The 23,320-nt window shown below is 44.2% G+C and overlaps 1 protein-coding gene across 4 annotated transcripts; it reads right to left on the bottom strand.

Moving 5' to 3' along the window:
* Positions 1-10,065: 10,065 nt before the first annotated feature.
* Positions 10,066-10,647, bottom strand: LOC130846123 (AP-3 complex subunit sigma-1-like). 4 transcript variants are annotated; one of them, XM_057724155.1, is made up of 2 exons: positions 10,578-10,647; positions 10,066-10,373 (listed from the first exon to the last, which is right to left on the bottom strand). In XM_057724155.1, exons 1-2 carry the CDS (start codon positions 10,645-10,647, stop codon positions 10,066-10,068), a joined length of 378 nt encoding a protein of 125 aa, XP_057580138.1. The 4 variants fall into 4 exon arrangements, with proteins under 4 accessions (XP_057580138.1, XP_057580137.1, XP_057580135.1 ...); XM_057724154.1 differs by having other exon boundaries at positions 10,066-10,194; positions 10,375-10,647; XM_057724152.1 differs by having other exon boundaries at positions 10,066-10,302; positions 10,375-10,647.
* Positions 10,648-23,320: the final 12,673 nt, after the last annotated feature.

A 23,320-nucleotide genomic window follows, 5' to 3' on the forward strand; every position in this document is an offset into this window, starting at 1 on the left:
ACTCCCACCTTCCTCTCACTCTCAACTCTCTCCTTCTCTCTGGAACACAGGTGCTAAGAAATAAATTGAGTTGATGCTTTTACTCCCTAGTCAATAGCATAGTACCACCAAGGGATCAGGTTCAGGTACAAGGTCTCAAGCCTTTTAAAGGCTGCATATCTTTTCCAAAAGCCTTTATTAGAGGGAGGTGAGAGTCCCCGGTCATCCATCTCTCAGTCTCTCAAAGGCTCCCCATCCTTCTCCCAAGTGGCCAAGATCCTCCTGACTTGAAGCTCACGTGGCCCTTGACCTGCATCTCTCTTTCTTTTCCGCTTCTTATACTAGCAGCCTACATGGACAGCAAGTTTCACTGTTGTAGTCCTAGTGCCTGGCATAGTTCCAGGAACACAGCAGGTGCTCAGTAGTCTTTGATGGATGTAGGAACTTGTCACCGGCTCCTCAGCACCTATCTCGGATGAGAGTAGTCTCTCAATAGTTATTGGCTGAGTGTGTGAACATAAATGCAAATATTCTCTCTGATTGACAGGTATTAGATGAGCCATTGCTGTATGGTTCCTATTTCTTCCCCACCCCACCCCCATCCCAAGCCTAATTTGGCATTTTGTACATGGTTAGTGCTGGGCACATATTTTTTTAAGTGATTTTGATGAGGAACTCTCTGTGGTATCTTCGTACCTTCCGTGTAAGTCTAAAATTATTCCAAAGTACAAATTGATTTTAAAAGTTAAGTTGATCTTCCTTTGGAAGTTTTCTTCTACTAGTAAACCACCAGAACACTTAGGAAGTTCTTCTTACAGCTCTTTCTGTTGAGAACCCTGCTTTTTATTTCACAATTTACATAGATTTATTTGAAAACCGTTTATATCATCATACCCGAAGAACCACTCTGGGTCCTTTGTGAGTATAACTCATTGACTCCTCGTACGAACCCTGTGGTATAGTTATAGGTAATACGATTTTTTGTCTACAAATAAAACATTGAGGTGTAGAGAAGCTAGGTGACAGTCATCGGGAGACACAAAGTTGCATGAAGTCTGGTCATCTTAGGATCTTAATTTCTTTACTCATGAGTTGAGAGATGGTCTTGTTCCATTCAGTGTGGACAGTGTATGAGTGTCACTAGAGGGGACAACGTCATGCAGCTCAGAGAGAAAGGCCACCATGTTTGCTTTCTCTGGACACCTCCTGGAAGAAAGAATGATCCCTCTCTCCATCAGTCTGCACGTGAAGCCAACTTCATGTCCACCCTCAGCTGCTGAGCCCAGGTCAAAGTCAGCCAAGTTGACAGTCAAGTTGCCACTTTACTCTTGTTGGTACGAGCAAGAGCTTAGCTCATCTTCACACCACATATCGTGTGTTTTTCTAACTTTCTGAGTCAGCTCATCCATTCCCAAATGTTTTAACTACTCCTTTTATGCTGACCACCCTCCCCAGTTTCTGTCTCCAGACTTCTCTCCTGTGATGTGGCCCTGCATGTCCCTCTGCCTGGATGTGCTATTGAAACTGCCATCCCCTTGGTCACCCACGCTGTCTCGGTGGCCTCATCCCCACCTTCTGCACACCCTCCCACCTGCAGGGTTCCGATACTTCTAACTCTTTCCAAACGGCAGCCTTTGCTCTCCTTTCCCTCTTCTTGAAATAAACTCTACTCCCTGGCCTATCTGGTGGATTCCTATCTATTTTTTGTTTTTTTATAATTTACCGCAAATATCTCCTCCTCTTGGGAACCTCCTTTGAAGTACCTAGAAGTCACTTCTGGGGCCCCATTAACTGTCAAGGTCATGGATTCTCCACACCGCAAGCTTATTTCCAAGTCTGGTCTTAATTATTCTGCGCAACTTTTCTTAGATTTTTTTTAATTGACAAACATTTACATAAACTGAACTGCACAGATCTTAAGTGTATAATTAAAAGAGTTTTAATAAATGCAGACAATCAAGAAATAAACACATTAATCAAGAATTAGAACACTACCATCAGCCCGGAACGTTCCTTCCTACCTCCTCCCCATCTCTACCCTCACAGGCAACCGTTGTCTCAATATCTCTCACCAAAGATTCAACTTGTGATCTGCAATTCTGTATAAGTGTCTGATCTTGCTGGGACCAACTTACCAAAATCATTTTCCGTCTTACATATTTTCAGTGCCTCTCCATGGTGAAAGGCCCAAAGTTTGGGACTTCCCTGGTGGTGCAGTGGTTAAGAATCCGCCTACTAAGGCAGGGGACACGGGTTCTATCTCTGTCCAGGAAGATCCCACATGCCGCGGAGCAACTAAGCCTGTGTGCCACAACAAGAGAAGCCACCGCAATGAGAAGCCTGTGCACTACAACAAGGAGTAGCCCCCGCTCGCCACAACTAGAGAAAGCCCGTGTGCAGCAACACAGCCAAAACAAAAAAAGGCCCAAAGTTTTTAAGGGCCACCTTCATAATAAATCTATGAAAAAGCCACAATTAATCTCAAAACTCAGAAGAGCCAAGGGACTTGCCCAGGGTGTTGCCCAAGGGACAAAACAGGAGAGGAAGATAGAGTTTCTAGTCTCAAAGCCCTACCTCTTTCCTTTCTGAGAAGAATAATGTCACTAACAGTATGTGAATTTAGGAACATCCTCACCCCAATCCCATTCTTAGAAGCTCCTTCAGGTTAGCCCATTTTTCTTCCCTCCAGTGTTTCAGGGCCCTCAGGTGAGCCCAGAAGTTGAAGGTCCACAGAGGGCAGGAACCCAAGCCCAGTACCCATTTTTTTGGCTTTGTCCCCTTGCTACCCCGGCAAATAGGTATCTCAACTGACCTGCTCTGGACATTCCAGTATTCTTTGATAACCATGCCTTGGAGGAGAGGGGAAAGCTATTTGAGGCATTTAAACATAATTCACATGGTGCTGGAGTCAATTCCATGTAAACTTTTGAGTGCCTATTTTATACTAGCTGCAGGAAACCTGAGGCTGACTAAGGCCCAGCCTGAGCTTCAGGGAACTCCCAGCCTAGTGAGGTGGAGAGATGAGTCGATACTGCAAACGAGAGAGGCCTTGGCACCAGCTGTCAATGGTGGGACCCCCTTTCTAGAGGAGTTGAGACTGGAAGTTTTCTTGCAGGCAACAGTGCTTAAAATAATGATAATCCTTGAAAGCTGACTGATGAGATTTCCATACTTGCAAAGGTGCGAGCCGAGTCTCAGAGGTGGCAGAGAGCAATTAAGATAACGAGGCAGCACCGGGGAGCACGTGGCTGGAGCCAGAGGCTCACTCAAGGCAATCATGAAGGACTAGGCTGAGGTCGGCTGGTTGGGACCGGGTCACAGAGGGCCCCAATGCGGTGAGTTTGACTCCTCTTGATGGGGATCAGTAAACAGACTCAGGTTGAAGAGGATGTTGGAGCATTGAGAAGATGGACTGTGGAGGAGAAGGAAAGAAGAGGAGGAGTCATCAGAGGAAAGGTGATGCAGACTACAGGGGCAAGGCACAAGGGTGAGAGACTCGCAGAGAAAAAGTGATGTCTTGGAGGACGACGTTAGCAGAGCAGAAGAGAAAGGGGTTCCAAGGCCAGTCTGCAGCTGGCAGCCCGAGGGGCAGAAGTACTCACCATGGAAGGTGGCGGCACAGGACAGGCTCAGGACAAACTGCAGACAAGCGGTGCTTTGAGGAAACTGGCAAGAGCAGGGGAGGCGAGTGTATTGCACTGCCGGCTCCTAAGCGAGCAGCCTGGCAAGGTCGCTCAGAATGTTTGTTTTCATATGTGTTTGGTTTTTGTTTTTTAAAATATGAAAATTTCTCATTCTTTTTTTTTTTTTTTTTTTTGCTGCATTGGGTCTTCATTGCCGCACATGGGCTCTCTCTAGTTTTGGTGAGTGGAGGCTAGTCTTCGTTGTGGTGCGAGGGTTTCTCATTGCTGTGGCTTCTCTTGCTGCAGAGCACAGGCTCTAGGCAGAGGGCTTTGGTAGTTGTGGCAAGTAGGCTCAGTAGTTGTGGTGCACGGGCTTAGTTGCTCCGTGGCATGTGAGATCTTCCCAGACCAGGGATCGAACCCGTGTCTCCTACATTGGCAGGTGGATTCTTAACCACTTTGCCACCAGGGAAGCCCTGGTTTTTGTTTTGTTTTAAGTCTGTGTTGGGCAAACAGCACTGCAGACTCCTGGGACCAGAAACAAAGGGAATCTCTCTTAAGATTTAATCTACCACTGAAACAGAAGTTAAAATTGGGAGGACGGGCTCCTCCCCTCCTCACGGACCCTCTTCTAGTGAAAAGGGGGCTTCCCAGGGAATCAGGACACCTGATTTCCTGTGTTGCCACCTAACTGGGAGACCCTGAGTATGTCAGTGTCCACGTTCCCCGCTTTCGTCATCGCACTTCCTGCCTTACCATCCTCACAGGCTGGTCTGGTTTCTTTCTTTGTTTTTGTTTTTTGGGTTTGTTTTGTTGTTTTCTTTTTGTTTGTTTGTTTTGGCTGCATTGCGTCTTCATTTCTGTGCACAGGCTTTCCTCTAGTTGTGGCAAGTGGGGGCTTTATTGTGGTGCACAGGTTTCTCAGTGAGGTGGCTTCTCTTATTGCAGAGCACGGGCTCTAGGTGCCCAGGCTTCAGTAGTTGCAGCACAGGCTCAGTAGTTCTGGCACACAGGTTTAGTTACTCTGTGACATGTGGGATCTTCCTGGACCAGGGCTCGAAACAGTGTCCCCTGCATTGGCAGGGGGACTCCCCCTGCGCCACTAGGGAAGGCCCCACAGGCTGGTTTTGAAGATCAAATGATACTGTAAATGAATGAAGTTTATGAAAATATAGAGTGCTATTCAAATATAAGACATTCTCATTACTGTTATTGTTATTATTGTATGCCATCTGCCAGGAGGAGAGAGGCCCTGACGTCACCACCCTTTTATACCGGCACCTAGAAAAGGTGAAACTATCACTGGCAAGATCTTGTCTGGCCCAAGAAAGTTTAAATGCCATTGACCCAAAGCATGACGCATTTTATAGCATGTTTCTAAGTAGCAATTTTCCACAAAAAAGAACAACGTCCCTTGGCTTGAGGGTTTTTAGCATGGCTTGAGGGTTTTTAGCAAGACTTACTTATTTTTCCCTCTTAAAGAACTTCTAAGGATTTCTGGAGACACCAAATCATCCATGAATCCTCTCATTTCCTACTAATTATCCACAAAAGTACTTCTGACTAATGTAATAGGCTGTAACATCCTGAAGAGCATCAAGCATCCGTTCGGACAAATGCTTCTGGGAGACCTAGACAGAGCAGGGAGTGTGAAGCCAAAGAGACTTCAGAGGTGCCCCATCTTGTCCTCATGTAGGGCTCCCACCTAAATGGCATTCTTATAAAAGGGGCTTTTTTCAAAGGGGGTAAACTTCTCATGGAGAAAGAAAACCAGATTTTGTGCTGGGGGTGGAACGTTCTTGGCTGTGTCTGTACCATGCACCTGTTGAGCACATACCCTACCTCACTATCAGCATCCCCGAAAAGAGCCTGTGGTCTATGGACATGGGACCCAAACAAGGCACCCACACTCTAGGAGTCTGCAGGGTTATTGGAAAGCAAGCTGTTGACAATTTATCTCTGCTCAAAAGAGCCTTCATAGTGGGAACTTCCTGTTTGATTCCATTTTCAGTCAATGAGAATGTGACTTAGTTACTTCAACATCAGTTGAGTAAGATTATTCGGCCACTGTGCCAGACACACTGCCCTAGGCCCTGGGGAAACAAGATGTATAAGCCCCTGCCTCATGGTACTTACAGCCCAGTGTATGCAATTGACTAACTGGGTTCAAGAGTAAGATGGGACTGGACAAATGAATGAATAAAGAAGATGTAGTGTATATACACAATGGAATATTACTCAGCCATAAAAAAGAATGAAATAATGCCATTTGTGAAAACATGGATGGACCTAGAGACTATCATATTAAGTGAAGTAAGTCAGACAGAGAAAGACAAACATCATATGGTATCACTTACACGTGGAATCTAAAAAAGTTATGCAAATGAACTTATTTACAAAACAGAAATAAGCTCACAGACACTGAAAACAAACTTATGGTTACCAAAGGGGAAAGGGGGCGGGGAAGGATAAATTAGGAGTTTGGGATTAACACACACACACTACCATATATAAAATAGACAAACAACAAGGATCTACTGGCAACCACATTCAATATCTTGTAACAGGTATACCTGAAACTAATACAACATTGTAAATTAACTATACTTCAATTTTAAAGTGGTTAAAATCTTTTAAAAAAGACTAAGATGGAGGACTTCCCTGGTGGTGCACTGGTTAAGAATCTGCCTGCTAATGCAGGGGACACGGGTTCGATACCTGCTCTGGGAAGATCCCACATGTCTCGGAGCAACTAAGCCCATGCACCACAACTATTGAGTCTGCGCTCTAGAGCCCGTGAGCCACAACTATTGAGCCCACGTGCCACAATTACTGAAGCCCATTCGCCTAGAGCCCATGCTCCACAATAAGAGAAGCCACCGCAGTGAGAAGCCCTCACACCACAGTGAGGAGTAATCCCTGCTCGCCACAACTAGAGAAAGCCCGCGCACAGCAATGAAGACCCAACACAGCCAATAAATAAATTAATTAATTAGTTAATTAATTTAAAAAAAAGAGTAAGATGGGACCATTGAAAACCCTTAATATTTTCAAATTCAGACTTTTTGAATGACACATGTCTAAAGTGTTTTTTCCATTTGTTTGTTTTTTAAAAATCATGGTTACTCTTCTGCCAACTCAGAATGAAACAAGGAATTGAGAAAGAATAAGGTTAACCTGACCCATGTGTACAGAGATGCTGGACAATTAGAACTCCTCAGATCTGCATAGGAGCCAGGATGTTCTGTTCTGCTGCCTATAGTGGTCAGATTAACTTAAGCCCAACCAAAAGCTCACTGTCCTCAGCCAACTCAGCAGAGGCTTCAAGTTACAGCAGAGGGGAAGGCAGAGCACAGAATGATACTATGATAAAAAAGGGTTTGGTGAGAGCTGAGAAAAAAGGCATTTTAAGTGAGCGTTGGGCAAAGTCTTGCAAACTCATATGAAGGGTACACAGGGGACTCTTTCTCAAGGTTGACCAGACCAATTTTACCCTCCCTAAAAAAAACTGGCATTGATTAGCCTGTGTGACTGAATGAGCTATTTGGAGCTTTAGGTTTCATTCCAAGAAACTGGCAGCGTCTCTCACCACTGATCTCCCTAAATTGATGGATGGTAGCAATTATGTAGAGTTATTTATGTAATGTGTTGTAAGAGCAGCACACGTGGGCTGTCACTTTGACCCAGACATCCCCTCGCCCAATTATAAAGGAACCCTATCACAGAACTGCCTTCAACAAGGGGCCTAGGAGAGAAAAAGAAATCTCTTCATCCCACCTCACACGGAAATAGAAACTCTGAAGGCTTTAGAGGAAATAATGTCCCTTCTGTAGGAATACTTAACAAGTATAGTTCAATATTAATTTGTCTTTGTGCTTTATCAGTCCATCTGGGCATTCATCCCTGCTTGTCCTTGTAGCAAGGAATAATTTAAAGACTGAACGCCATTCTTTCACTCAATGGGTATTTAATGACTGTGTATTAAGTGCAGAGCGTTGGTCTACTCTCTACGGGGATGCAAAGGTAAACCAGCACTCCTGTGCTCCAGAAGCAAGGTGCCTGATGTCTTCAAGATACGAACAGGAAGGACTTCCTAGGTGGCACAGTGGTTAAGAATCTGCCTGCAGATGCAGGGGACACAGGTTCAATCCCTGCCCCAGGAAGATCCCACATGCTGCGGAGCAACTATTGAGCCTGCGCTCTAGAGCCCATGAGCCACAACTATTGAGCCCATGTGCCACAACTACTGAAGCCCACATGCCTAGAGCCCATGCTTCACAACAAGAGAGGCCACCACAATGAGAAGCCTGCACACCACAATGAAGAGTAGCTGGCGCTGTTGGGTCTTCGTTGCTGCCGCTGTTGGGTCTTCGTTGCTGCACACAGGCTTTCTCTAGTTGTGGTGAGCGGGGGCTACCCTTTATTGTGGTGCGTGGGCTCCTCATTGCCATGGCTTCTCTTGTTGTGGAGCAAGGACTCTAGGCACATGGGCTTCAGTAGTTGAGGCACACAGGCTCAATAGTTGTGGCTCATGGGCTCTAGAGCTCAGGCTCAATAGTTGCTCTGCAGCATGTGGGATATTTGTGGAGTAGGGATCGAACTTGTGTCTCCTGCATTGGCAGGCAGATTCTTAACCACTGCGCCACCAGGGAAGTCCCTGAACCTGGATCTTAAAGCAACAAGAAAATGCCATGACTGCCCTTCTGCTGGGTGTCTAGTTACACCCTCACCTCACCTCCCATCATCATGAATGTGGACCTCTTGACTTCTACACCATGGGCATTGTTCAGCACAGCAGAGTGGAGGAAGTGCTGGCTGACCTAGTTTTGAACCTGAGATCTACCCCTTGTAACACTGAGCAAGAAGCTTGCTCACTCTGATTCTCAGTTTCCTTGGCCATTCAATAGGAATTATGCTCAATTCTCCCCCTCCCCCACCCCTTTCTTTCAAGTCAAGGTAGAATGAAGTAACAGACATGCAAACGCAGCACACATTTCTAATAATCAAAGTGCCTTCTATTCCCTACCCCTGCTCACCCGATGTCAGCTTTAAGGACTGTTCAGAAAGGCTTTCTTTCATTCATGCCTTCAATTGTTCAATATTTAATGGGTATCTCCTCTACTGGGTTTTGAGGAAACAAGTGTTTACAAGACAGATGTGATCGTGCAATACTCCTCTTGCAGAGCACAGAGTCTACAAAACCCCAGGTGAAAGAACCCTCTCTTCTGCCTTTGGACCGCATTCCAAGTAGGAGCAAGCAGCCCCCTAGTCCTTCCTCTCCCTCCCTCTCCAGGGTTCCAGAACGCTAGGAGTTGGAATACCTGGAAGGAGGAAACTTTAATCTGTCCCTATGATCACACAAATGAACTAAGGCAAACCATCTCTCTAGCTCCTGAGAGCTCCGGATTCCTCGAAAAGATAAAATCTGATTGCTGGCCCCAAAGGCCAATGGTACAAGAAGTTGGACTGCCATTAGCCCCAATCTCAGGAGGCATGAAAGGAACATCAGATCAATTATCCACACTTAGAAACACTATCCAGCTATTATTGGGGTGATGAAGAACCACCATGGATGTACATTTCAGTGAACTTTCTCTGCAACACTGAGATTTTCATTCCAAGATGAGAGTTAGTCCATCTTCCATGCACCAATAGCCTCATTGGAAACAAAGGTATTAATCCTCACGGGTAATCAGTGATTTAAAGCTTGGAGTAGAGGAATTCCCTGGCAGTCCAGTGGTTAGGACTCCAGGATTTCACTGCCAAGGGCGCAAGTTTCAATCCCTGGTCGAGGAGCTAAGATCCTGCAAGCCACGAGGCATGGCCAAGCGGGGGAAGGGAGAGAGAGAGAACAAGTAATATAAAATGATTTAAAAAAATAAATAAATGAAGCTTGGAGTAGAATGGGCAGAATTTGACTCCCTGACTCTCTTTGTAAAAAGTCCTATGCAAATATCAGGATCTTTATTGTTTTTCTGTTTTTTTTTAGAAGTCCAATTATGTTGGAGTTTATTTAAACTAAGAGGAAAAGGTCATAATGTTTTCATGCAATACATACTTCGTTCTTTAAATAACAACTGTGACAAATAACAGAAGGAATTAAGGAATGCTGTACTTGTGATCCATACAGAACACCAACATTTTGGGTTGTACATAATTTAAAGAAATGTCCCAAACACTTTTCAAAATACTGTAGTAGCCCATACGTAGAGGCATGCCTTAGGTGGCCACAGAAATGCAGTTTAGAAAATAAAGAAAAAAATCACACAAACTACTCAATTTATTCAAAATCACTGAGCAAGAAAAGCAACATTGAACTTTCATACTGATTTTACATAACGTCTATCTAGTACCTTGACTTAAATCCAAGAGCAAAAGTTAAGACTCTCCTCCTCTATTTTTGGTAAATAACTTAGATGACTTTTTCCCCCGGATTTTACCTGGGAGTGGCCTTTTTAATTTTTTATTTAAAAGAGGGCAGGTTTGGCACTTTTATACTGATGTCACCAATGTTAATATTTCTTGGGATCTCAGGAAGATTCATATTCTTTACAGCTGATACAGCACGCACTGGAGCTGCCGCTAAGCCAGCCTCAGATTTCTCCAGTTTATTTTGTGCATCAATTTGTGTAGCAATCTCATTCATGTTGGTCTCCAATACCATTCTCCCCATCACCATTTCTGCAAGAATAGTGTGGACCTTGTCTACATGGAAAATTAAATCCAGTTCACAGACATTTTCAAAACACTTGTCTGATGTTTCCACAAATACTTGAATTAGATCTAAAATGCCAAGTTCACTTTCTGAAGAATCCACACAGAAGACAAAATATAATGTTGCATAATGTCTATAAATCAGTTTGTTGTCAGATCCTCCAATTAATAATCCTCCTTCTAGGAAATTACAAACATTTTCATCTCTCTTAGATACCAAATGGAATGTCTCCCTGATGATTTGCTGTTGTGTATCTTCACTGTAGGGCCGGTAGAACTTGGAGAGCTGTGGCTTCAGGTGGGTGTTAAAGATGCGGACCGCCTTGATCATGGCTGTGCCGGCCGACCGGGTGGGAGCTGGGGGCCAGGGCGGGGGCCAGGGCGGCGGCGGGCGCGCGAACCACGCCTCAGAATCTCCCTGGCGATCCTTCCCCACCCTCCCCCTCCCGCACCACGACACTCTTATTACTCGCCTTTAATCACAATTTGGTGGAAGGAACACATCCCTCTTTCAGAAGATGCTGCCCGTACTGTGCTTGGGAAAGAAGCCGCCCACCCCTGGTCCTTGTCATCAGCTTTGACTTGTTGGCCTTGAAAGATGCCTTTGCAGGCTGTCACAAGTCTCCATTGTGTGCCTGTAAACACAGATGCTCAGATCTGCTTTTAGGGTTTGTGCTCACACTGGAATACAATATTTGCCACATGGATCAATTTCTCTCTTAAAAATATCAGATTCTTTCATATCTAATAACAAATTATTTTACAACATATTACCATATGCATTATCTCACTTAATTTTTATTACAGTCCTGTGAGGTAGGTATAATCTTTTTTATAGAGGAAGAAACCAAGACCTAGTAATTTTATAAGGACTAAAATCAAGACCCAAATGCAGGTTCTCAGATTTCAAATCTAGTATTTTCCACAGTCTTGCAACATTTTCCTGGAGTCTTCTTGGAAATTAAATACATACATATAATAGGTATATGTAAATAAAGATATATATGATTGCTCTTATTTTATGGGCAATAATGAGAAACTAAATGAGATACTATTTAACCATGTTGAAACAAAGAACCGCACTCACTCCTTTTCTCTGCCTAGCCCTTTTGCCATAATCCTGGAAATTGAAAGCAGTTTAAATGACTTGAACTTGCTTTAGAATGCTCAGTCTCCTTCTAAAAAATTGATGTGGATTCTGTTTTCTATATTTGTAAGTGAATCACTGCAAGGTCCACGAGAGAGATTCCCAGGCTCCCAATCACAGGCAGAACCACACATGAAAGGTGAGTTTACTTAAGGGGTGCCCACAGAGTCAGCCAAGCTCCACTGGGGTGTAGGAGTATATGCACACACATTTTCTCTTTCTTCATGGGTTTAGGCAATTGGTGGGTTCCAAAGAGTTGCATGAAATCACGTGTGCATGAAGTCAATAAATAGTTGTAACGGGGATAGTCTTTTGAGGAGAAATACACAATAGTCTTTTCTCCCCTCTGACTCCACACTTCTCTGTTCCTGACCTTCCCTCTAGTCACGTCTGTTCCTCTTCTGAAATATCTTTCTTGAACTATTGGCTCCCATATTTCCTAGAATACATGGTTATAGAAGAATAAAGCAGAGGATTTTTAAGTTATCACATTCCTGGTTTAGAAAATTTAACCAAGTTTACATACTCAGGAAGTCAATGTTTACAACACTCTACTGAGATTCAGCCCAGAGGAAAGCATCACCCTCAGAGCAAAAAGCTTATGGACAGCAGAGCTCAGGCATCCCATATTCTGACCATCTAACCCAAATTGCAAAGTACATGGAAGAGTCTGGAGGAATCTGCTGGAATTGGCCCCTGTGAACCCTCCTTGTCTTCCTACTTCCCAAACACATCATGCTCAAGGTTCAGGGGCAAGGATTAAGGAAAACAGTTTCAAAGAAGAAAAGGAAATGCCCACTGCTCCCCCAGGTTCATCTCATTGCTAAGGAACATCATGCTGAAGGGTTGTGGATGGCCTGAGCCCCCAGCATGACTGAAACCTCCAGCTGATGCCTGGAAATTTCAGAGCAAGTGTGGCATGGGATTGAGGACATAGGCTCAAAGTTGAGTTGCTTCAGTCTGAATTCCAACTCCATCACTTATTAGCTATTTGACCTGGAGAATAATAACAGTGTCAACCTCACGGTGAAGGTTAAATGAATTAACCTGTGTAAAGGATGTGTAAGGGTCCTCAATACGTAGTGAGTACTTCATAGATGTGAGCAGAGTAAGGTGGAGCTGTTTCAAAGAAGTAGGGATGGAGCCCAAAGCTTTGTCTACTGGGAGTTTCCTCCCTGTCCCTCCCTCGAAGGCCCAGCCCCCAAACTGACTCTTCTCTGAGAAGACCCCCCCTCCCTTGGGTTAATCTGTCACTAGGAAGTCCTTTGTGGGGGGTTGGGGGGATGACTCCTTAAGTCTCTGTTGTGTTTTCACCCTTGTAAATTCCCTCATTCCATATTCTACAGTTGACTGTGGCCTCCTTTTCCACTCTAGTCCCCTGATCTGACTTGACTGAGCACTCAATGTAGCTGTGCTTTCCAGCCTGAAACTACTATCATTTAATTTTCTTCAAATAGTCCAGGACTATGGTGATGAAAAAAAGAAGGCATTTCAATAATACGACACTTCTTTTTACTAAGAAAGACAACAAAATTCAACACGCACACACTTGTTTTTATTTAAAACCTCCTCCGTAGTACATCTGAAATCTGTGACAGCTTTTCCTGCTCAATATTTAAAAACAGCTTAATCCCTCTTTTTAAAGAAAAGTTTCCCTAAGGACCAGCAGCTCATTGCAGTGTCAAAATGTGGTGAAATAAGAAAATAGCTCCAACTGGCGACACTTCCTCTCAACATACGTTTGCTAAGAAAAGTGTAGCAAAAAGAACATGGATTGAAAATCAAAAGACCTCGACTTTTCAGGTCATTGTTTCCTCTCTTTATGATTTGCTATGTGATGTTGGATATGGAACGTTCTCTCTCCAGGACTCAGCTTTTCAATTTCAAAACAAGGGGCTTAAAGTAAAGCAGTGTTCTTCCCTTCCTTCCTCCCTTCCTCTCTCCCTCCCTCCCTCTTTCCTTCCTTGCTTCCTTCCTTCCTTTCTTCCATCCTTCTCTTCCTCTTCCTCTTTTTCCATCTTCTTCTTCTCCTTTCCCTTCTCCTTTTTCTTCTGTCTTTCTTCCTTTTTTTTTTTTTTTTCTTTCACGCAGTAGAAATCCACTCATCCACTTGGCCAACATATTACACACGAAGATGGAATTGCCCTTCATAATGCTTTCCTCGTTGGTCTTCCCCTTGCCTTCAGGTGTATCTGGTAGCTGACTAGCAACCTAGGTCTCCTTCGAACCTAGGTTTTTTTAGAAAAAAAGAGGAAAGAAAAAAAACACTGAGTTACAGGATGAGAAACCACACAGTACAGTGCAAAGTGCATACATTTTTGAATAAGACCTCAGTCCAAATCCCTACTCATGCCTGCTCTTATCAGGACATGACGATAGCAGAGTCATTTTACATGAGTTACTCCTTGAAACTTCATCATCTGTAACATGGGAATAACACTATCTACTGAACAAGATTATTGTGAGGATTCAGGGGAAGAATGTATGAAAGGATGTGTTAAATTCCTAGCATGTAACAGGGGCTCAATAAACGTTAACCTATTGTTATCACTGGGAAGACCAAATGTCCCACCCAACACCCGTAGTCCTAGAACAATGACATCTTTTCATTCTCCAAAGGTTCTGGTTTGGATGACAATCTTATGACTATTTATTACCATCTCCTAAAGTCACCTCTCCACTTTTGATTCTGGGGCTCTGAAAACACTCATGAGTCTACTGGTTGGGTCTAAGAATCCCACAAGGGACTATAGACAACTTTTTAATGTTAAGGCATGAGGATATGGTTGGTGTCATGGCAGAGGTAGGCGGGCAGCTCACAGACATAGAGGAAACATATGTTTGATGCTCTGCTGCTTCACCAGAGGAGCAGACCCCTCAACCCAATAACTGGCAAATCCCACGAGCATCCACATTTGGAGTCAGAGTGGACAAGAGTTCTGAAGGAAGCCAGTTTTCCAGGATGTGTCTGGAGTCAGCAATCCCTCTTTCATTTCATGTCTCCTGCAATCCTAGTGTTTCCTTTCCTGGTTGGACACAGACATACACTATTCCCTCACACTGTTGGGAAAGAAAACGCTTGAATTGCAAACTCAGACCTGGGACTAAGCGAACACTGACCTTACCAGTGTATTCTGATATAAAGAAAATGTGTGTGGGGGTGGGGATGGTGTGCGATGGTGTGTGTTTTGTGGTCATAAGCAAGTAAATCCAATTACGAGCCAACAAATATTTGTGGCCTTTTTTTAGTGTTAGTGATTCCGTTCCCACACCATTGGGTTATTTGTAAAACTGACGAGTCTGTTCATCGAAAGGGAACCACTTCAAAACTGTGTTTCAGGCTTCCACAGCAGCCTTGAGAACAAGAGAGTAAACACACACGTCACTTATCACTTGGGCAGCCTCAACAAACAGCATTTTGAAGTGTTAACAGCCCTTAATAAGGACTCTCACTGGTGTTAGTTAAACAAACAGGCAAGAAGGTGAGGAAGGCACTCGGGGGCCCATCTCTGTATTGACTGATTGTTATCCTGTTGGCCTCGCTGAACCTCCTGCTGATCCCCGCCCCGCACCTTCTGATGACAGCGGGCGGAGTCGCCACCTAGGAAACCGAGGCACGATTGTTTAAACCCTCCATTGAAACAGGTGCCTGTCAGCAGACATTGTGCCACGTTCAAATGTTAGAGGTAGTCTTGGAGATGGAATTTGGATGTTTAAATATTGGCATTTCTGGAATATTTTCATGACTTATAGCATCAGTGGGGCAGAAAGTTTAGAAAAATCAGTGACCCTTAGTGACTGTATCTGTGAACAGCTACTCACCTCCTTGGGAGGGAGGAGAAGGGCTTATGTTGGTGAAGGGGTAGGCCACATGAAGGTTTTTGTGCAAATGACTATGCCGTTTTAGAGTTTGATCTCTGGTTAAAGCTGGACCACCGTGAGTTCTGTGTTAAATAACCTGGATTTTAAGCAGGGCTGATTTAAACTGTGTGTACTCCTCTTTTCCCGCAATTGATAAAAGCCCACCCATTCACCCAGGTCTACCTCAAATAGCACTCACCTCCTCTAGGAAGTTTTCTCCCCCTCACTCCTCCGTCCTCTAACTGCATCAGGGGAAATTGTCTTTTCTCCTCTGCGTTCCCACAATACAAACCTCAGCTGCACATGAGTCACTAGAGCTGCCTGCAAACAATGCAGGTCATCTACTCCAACAAAATCCTGCCTGCATATTTGAGTCCCTTGGAGGCCTTTAAAAAAATGTTCTCCAAGTGATTCCTATGTGCAGACCAAGTTGAATCTCCAAAGAGATTCTGATTCCATTTACCTGGAGTAAGGTCCAGGAATTTTAGTTTTTAACCAGCATCTTGGTACTGGTTCCCAGGTTACACTTGAGAAATCTTGCCATAGCCCTTGGGCTCTAAATGGGGCCTGATAACTAACAGATTGACATTGCTTTATAAGGAGTGTAGATCCTGAAAACTGGAGGATCCTTTAATCTTTTAAACATCACAATGCTGCTTACACATGCGAGTAGAGGTAAAAGCTGAGGCAGAAGTGAATTGTTCTAGTCACAAAAGATAGAAGGCTGAATGTGTGGGAATGGGGGAGGGGAGTGAGTACTGGGATGGAGGAAACTTGGGTCAACCAGGCTGGGGAAAGGGGAAAACAGGAAACTTACGACCAGGGCCCATGACCATGTCCCAAAACCAACGTTGAGAAATGAAAATATTTCAGGAGAATGTTGTAAATTGTTTGCTCCAAGATGTGCAAACCCATTTCCCTTCTCCATCTCCCATTAGAAATCTTGAGTAAAGAGCTACTGGAAGCGTCTTCCACATTGGCAAAGGTGGGAACAGGGAGACACTTGAAGAAGCAGAGTAAGAGGATGACGGACAGCCCCCATTTGGCTGACGTGTGTGGGTCTTTTCTGCTAACTCAGCCTGTTACACAGAACAGGTGTTCAACAAGTATTTGTGAAGCAAATGAAATAACTACTGGGAAAAAGCTGAGAAGGAAGACAATGGTTCCCACCACCACAAAGGAGTGACAAGGATAGAAACAGAAATGAAGTGGCCTTTGCCTTATCAGTTTGCAAAGGCAAATCCTGACTTCCTTAACTTCAATCTAACACAGTACATGAGTGTCTGCCGAGAAAGAGCATACAAGTTTAAAGCTTCTAGGGCCAAAGAACCATCCATGTGACATTAGCTTGGCTTTGGGTATCTGGTTATTGTTATTGTTTTGGAAAATTTGGGCCAAAAAAATTAAAGGAGGCAACAGAAAATATACAGAGAAAACTTCCCATGTGCCACATATCCTGATGTGCGTGGCATTGACCTAAAAGCAAGTAGTGCAAGGGATGTCCATACGACCCAGCTGGTTGAGTGAAATTTTGCCCTGAGTCCCATCTGTTCTAAGCCAAAGTGACAGGCATGGCCTGGGGCTTCTACTTACAGTTCAGATTCACACAACTCAGTAGCAACTCTTCCTTCTTCTGCAAGTTATTTTACTCTGTTTGGAAGCTATATTTATCTCTAAACCAACAGCATTCACCTTGATGACTTTAGAAACAACTGTCCTAAGACTAGCACTGATTCAGAGGGAGACCTAAGGAAGAACCAGGAGTGAGGACTTTCCTTCTCTAGGGCTATTGAGAGGTGGGGTAGATACCCTCTGTTTCTGTCTGCCCAGCACCCTTACTGCCTTTGAACAACTGTCTTCTTCACTCTGTGTCATCCCAGCAGAGCTACCAATTTCCACATCTACCAGCATCCCCTTCCTGACCACAGGGTAGGTCATGTGACTCCAGAGTAGCCAATCTCAATGTTCTGGACCTCTAGCAACAGTGATTGATCCAGGTGTAGTTGTCTATTCTAAGCAAGGCCAATCAAAGTCTTGCCTGGATTGATAAATGGACTTTGGAATTAATAAGCTGGAAAACATGTGAATCTGGAGCTGCAGGTGACCAGAGCCTGTTCATAAGCTAGAGGCAATACCCAGAAGGACACTGAGCTAAGGGGTAAAGAGAGGCTGGGCCCTGGTGTCACTGCTGGAACCCCTGAATCCAGCTGTCCCTGAAGACAGGTCATCTTTGGACTTGCCAAGCTCATGAAATTTCCTTTGTTTGTTCATTTATGCTTATACTTGTTTTAAGCTGCGTTTCTGTAACTCATAACAGAAAATGTCATAATGAACATAAGTGAATATAAAGTGTTTATATTCAAGTAACCACGAAGCCAAATGGAATCATCTCTTTAGTTATTGATTGAACACCCATTCAGAGCCAAGACCTGTACCAACACAGGAAGTGTATATCTCATTTGAATGTCCCACTTAGCAAATGAAGACATCTGTGACTTGGAGAGGTTGCTTGATGTTGACAAAAATCACTGAGCTAATCAATGGAGGAGTGAGGAGCGTAACCTACACTCGGTTTGCGTTCACTTTCCTCTGTGCTCCCGAAGGGCAGCCTAATTGTTTGGGATGAGCAACTCTTCTGTGCTTATTTAGTTAACAGAACGCCAGCCCTTCCCTGTGAAGCCAAGCCCCCAGTGCAGTTCCTTTTGTCCTATGCAAGGCTCTGAACTTGCCAGCCAGGCTCTTGAGGGAGGTAGAGCCCAGCCTGGAAACCCAGTGGCAACCCCGCTCGTCAGGTGGGCTGCCCATGCCACATGCCAGGCCATCAGAAGATGCTTGCTCTGCAATAAACACTTGTTGTCTGAGAGCTGGCAGCAAGACAAACACTAAGATTGTGAGTTTCTTCCAGTACCAGCCACTTTCTTGGTCCACAGCTCATCCAGCCTTTGCTGAAGCGGGGAAGCGGAGAAGTGAGACGGCTCTGATACATTAGAAACAGGAAGAGAGCATATCCAAGTTCATCCCCCACCCTGTATTTAATTAATATTGCCCATCCTCCCTCTCCTACTTCCCCTTGGAAATAGCAAGGGAATCATAGCCTAAGGAATACATTCCAAAGGCCCATTAATGAGGTTTTCTTTTGTTTGAATGTCGAATCCCATTCCCAGTTTTGAAAAACGCATGGTTTTCCTTACTTAAATTCTCATTCTGAGTTTTGCAAAGGCATGAGCATAGCCCTGCACCTGTGACTCTAGGCAAGCTGCACAGTCTCTTCAAGCCTCAGTTTCCTCTTCTGAAAATACGTAGGATGCTACTATCCAAAGTTATCACAAGAATTTAACAAGGTGATGTGTCCCCGCTCCTCGTGGTGCCTGGCATGTGGTAGAGTCTCCATAACGGTACATATTGGCAGGCTTTCCCCAGAGTGTTCACAGGAACAAACGTCAAGCATGCCAGGTGCTTGTTCCTCTGCCTCATTTTGAGTTGCTGCCTGTTAAATAGCCAACTTCTTCCAAACGAGGCAGGAACTGAGTGATGGCTCTTCCCGTTTGCCATATTTCATGACTCTAGAATCCCCACAGATCATCGCTGGCCAAATAATTGTGTGGGAATAATACTGCCTGTCTTACAGTTGATGCAAGGACAAAATGGCTCATAAGAGGTGCTCAAGCAATGGTGGCTATGGACCATTATCCACATTAAGTAACTTGAAGAGATAACAGATTCCTCTCTTCCATGTAGAAAGAACAGGGGAGGAAATATGACTTGCCCATCTGTGTGCCAGCATCGTCCTGAAGTGTTTGAGGTCCATAGTGCTCTGCCAATTTCACAGAATGGTGAAACTGAGCCCAAGGAAGAATAAGTGACTTTTACCCAAAGTCACAAAACTGAGTAAGTGGCACAGACTAGTCGTATCTGATTCCAAAGCCACATTCTTTCCTCACATTCCTGCCTCTCCCCTGTGCCCTGCTTATGGGCAGCATACTCCATCCAAACACAGTATTCCACAGTCAGAGGCTCTGGGGATTAGCTGTCAAGGCTCCAATCCCAACCCACGTCCAGGCTCATTCCCTGGCTGTGAGGCAGACAGCCTGTTTACAGGACACAGGTCTGGGATGGCAAAGTCCTCAGTGCCTGTTTGTCTGCTTTTGCCTTCTCCTCTCACTCAGACCTTTAGTGAGTCAGTTATGGTCAAATCCACGGACAGTTTGTGCTGAGCTCACTCCAGCTTATGGAGAAGGTGTCTGAAGCCCTGGAGGTCACTGGGTGAAAGTGCCAAAGCAGACAGACAGATGACCTCTTGCCTCTTTGCAGGAGGGAGATGTTTGTTGAGTAAAGAGTTCAAGAGCATCCTCTCCAAGTCCCAAACAGTCCTGAATCACCATCCCCGTTTTCCAACCGCAGATGTTTTCTTGCTCACAGCCAGGTTCCAAATGGGGCAGGCCCTGCCGGATGGAGCCCTAGAAGAGACTGAGAGGGAGGAAATGTGAATCTGACACATTGTTTTCACCACTCTAAACCCAACTTCTGGCCCTTAGCCCAATCTTGCCTCAGTATTCCCCCTCCTAAGGCAGAGACAGCTATGTGCTCCCAAGAGATCCCTGCCCCCACTTCCCTAGAGTGGAATTGCCACTGGGACGTGTCTGCCCTGTCAGTGATCCCATTTCCCAGCACCCCTGGCTCCTGGTGGGGGTCATGTGACCACTTCTCATCAATGAGCAGGAGTGATGTGTCTCCCACCTGGACCACGGCATGCCTTCTCCACTCTCTCCTCTCTCATCCTAGACAGAAAGAAACCACAGGATAAAGGAGATTGGGTCCCTAACTCACCATGTGGAAGGCTTCTAAGACCAGGAACATCTATGTCGATGGGATGGTGAGTGAGAAATAAACCTTTATTATTTTGAAGCCACTGAAACTTTCAGATTTGCTTATTATAGCAATTAACATTACTCCTGTTAGCAGCCCCAAGGATGAGACGGCAGCATTAACTCTTATTGGACACTTGATACCAATGACAAGTCTCACTTCCTTGTGTACCTTCCTGCCATTTACTGCTTTTAATTACCCTGATATACTTGTCCCTGTTCTAACTATCACAAGTTCAAACCTTATACATTTGTACTAATGTCAATACAACCACTTCTAGAAAGCCTTTCCTGAAGTCTACAACTGCGACTTCTGTCTCCCTCTTCTGAGCTCAGGCAGCAAGACTTCTTAGGCCCTGAGAGCTTTGAAACTTGTTGATTCATTACTTGATCCCATCTTATCTCCCCTCCCAGTTCCTTAGAAAAAGAACTCCACCTGCTTCAATTATGCCTTCTCCAGCACCTAGAATCATGCCTGGTATAAATGTGGTATTTGGTAAGTTTACTAAGTTAATTCAAAATCATAAGTCGAGGAACAACTCAGAAAAGGCAGTTGATAAGAGCAAGTATTCGAGTAAAACATGCTGCAGTAACAAGTAAACCCTGACACTGCTGGTGTAACACAATACAAGGTTACCTCTGACTCTACTCACAGACCCTCCTGAGTTAGGCAGCAGAACTCCTTCAGTCAGTGACGCAGAATCCAGTCTCCTCCCATCCCTCAAGCGTCTCTGCATCCCAGGACCTTTGCTTCTAACTGTGCAGATATGGTTGAGAGATCATGGATGTCTGCATAGAACATTTTATGGCCAGTCTGGAATTTGTGTACCTTCCTAATACTTGAACTGTTTTCTATGAAACCAGCAGCACTGGCATTTTCTGAGAGCAGGTTGAAACGCAGAAGCATAGGCCCCTCCCAAAACCTACTAAATCAATCTGCATTTTTATAAGATCCCTGGGTGATGGACATGTACATTACAGTGTGAAAAGCACTAGTGAACATCATTTCTGCCTACATCCCATTGGCAGGAACTCAGTCACAAGACCTGAACCAACTGCGAGGAAGTCTGAAAAAATTTCCCTGCTCCGATGCCTAGAAGGAGGAAATGGATTTTGCTATATGCTATATGGAATAGCATCAGTGAAGAATGAATGGGTCCATTACCACCTCCAAGTCAATTAAGTCACAGAGTAACTCTATCCCTGTCACCTGCTCTGTAATAGCCGGGCATGGATGGAGTTTCTAGGCCTGGCTGAATAAAGGACAGGCTGTTTCAAAATGGCGGAATCCAGCAGAAGGGCAGGGACTGTCAACCTATCTGTAGACGAGATGAAAGCCATGTAAAAAGGCACATTAAAAACAAACAAACAAACAAAACCAAAAAAAAAACAAAAGCAAAAAAACCTTTCAGCTAATGACATTGAAAGAAAATTTAAACAGTAGGGGCCTCCCTGGTGGTGCAGTGGTTAAGAATCTGCCTGCCAACATAGGGGACACAGGTTTGAGCCCTGGTCCGAGATGATCCCACATGCCGAGGAGCAACTAAGCCTGCGCACCACAACTACTGAGTCTGCGCCCTAGAGCCCACAAGCCACAACTATTGAGCCCATGTGCCACAACTACTGAAGCCCATGCTCCTAGAGCCTGTGCTCCACCACAAGAGAAGCCAGCACGATGAGAAGCCCTCGCACCGCAACAAAGAGTAGCCCATGCTCACCGCAACTAGAGAAAGCCCGCGCACAGCAACGAAGACCCAACGCAACCAATAAATAAATTAATTTAAGAAAAACAGTTAGTGTACTCTGAAGAAAAGAGCTCCCCAATGCACCCACGCAGTCAGTCAACCAGTGCGAAGGCAGTAAGCAGTCACAGGAACAAGCAGGAACAATCCATTGTTTGTTTTCTGTGACGTTTTGACCTGTTCAAGGCAACTGTTCTCTCTGTTTCCACTGGTCATTGTTTCTCATTGTTTCTCATTGTCCTCATTAGTTGAAATTTACTTTAATTATTCTGTGACTCTATTTTTTCCAAAACACAAGGATTTGAAGTCCACATACTTTTTCATCTTTTCTTTATGATTGTTTAATTAACCGGCACTGAGTGGGGGGACGAGGAAGGGAGGAAACATTTAAAAATCCTTTTTCAAGTAAATACACAGACAACAAGAAAACTCAGAGGCCCTTTGTAATATTTGTACTTGATGGTGTTTTACTTGGGAAATACTGGCAAGCCAGCTCTGATCTTAAGTTTTGAAGCATCTCATTAAAATTTTAAAAAGAAAACAAAATTATTTCATCATATGAATTAGCGTCCATGTGTCAGACATGGAAAAAAAAAATCAACCCTGAAACCATCAAAATTTCTCCATCAACACTGAGCGTATAACTTTTATAGCAGAGCATCTCTTGTCCAAATATATTGTATTTTTATTTTTAAACCACAGGGAAATAAAGCACTTAGAAACAATAGGAAAAGAAAATAAATCCTTAAAACGCATGTATCATGGAAAGCATTTCTAGTGCAGAGTATAAATTAGGATTTCATGTTCACTCATGTGATTTAACATTAGAAATCAATGTGGTGTTACACAATTCACATGTGAGCTGCAAGCATGAGTGGGTAATATACATATGTATGCCATTGTTTATGGGAAAATGTCTGCATCGTTAAAGGGCCATGTGTCTTTTCTCTTCTCTTTGCTTTCATTCCAGACTAGACCACCTCTTTTGACAAACCATCCCTCTCGTGGCTTCAACAGCTGGGTTGATGACTTCCCAGTCTTCCTCTTGAATCCATCTTGCTCTTGAACTTCAAATTTATATGGCCAATTCAGTGTTGGACACCTCTGTTTCCAGGTGACTTAAGCCAAATGAAACATTCTTGGTTGCCTATCTTTTCAATTTAACAATTAGGTAATTGACAGTGGACTTAGGTAAATACCTTAGTAAACACCTAAATTAACTTTTCCCTGATGACTACCTGCAAAAGAGGAGGTGGGCAAAGAATTATCTTCTCTCCATGGTGTTTTCTACTTCTCTGATTCTAGTGAGCATCCTAAAGTGAAATGGTAGTCCAGTACAGTAAAAAGATAAAATAAAATCCAAAGATAAGTGAAATTTCTGTCAGGTTG

Source organism: Hippopotamus amphibius, chromosome 2 (assembly GCF_030028045.1).
Source record: "Hippopotamus amphibius kiboko isolate mHipAmp2 chromosome 2, mHipAmp2.hap2, whole genome shotgun sequence".
NCBI lineage: Eukaryota > Metazoa > Chordata > Mammalia > Artiodactyla > Hippopotamidae > Hippopotamus > Hippopotamus amphibius.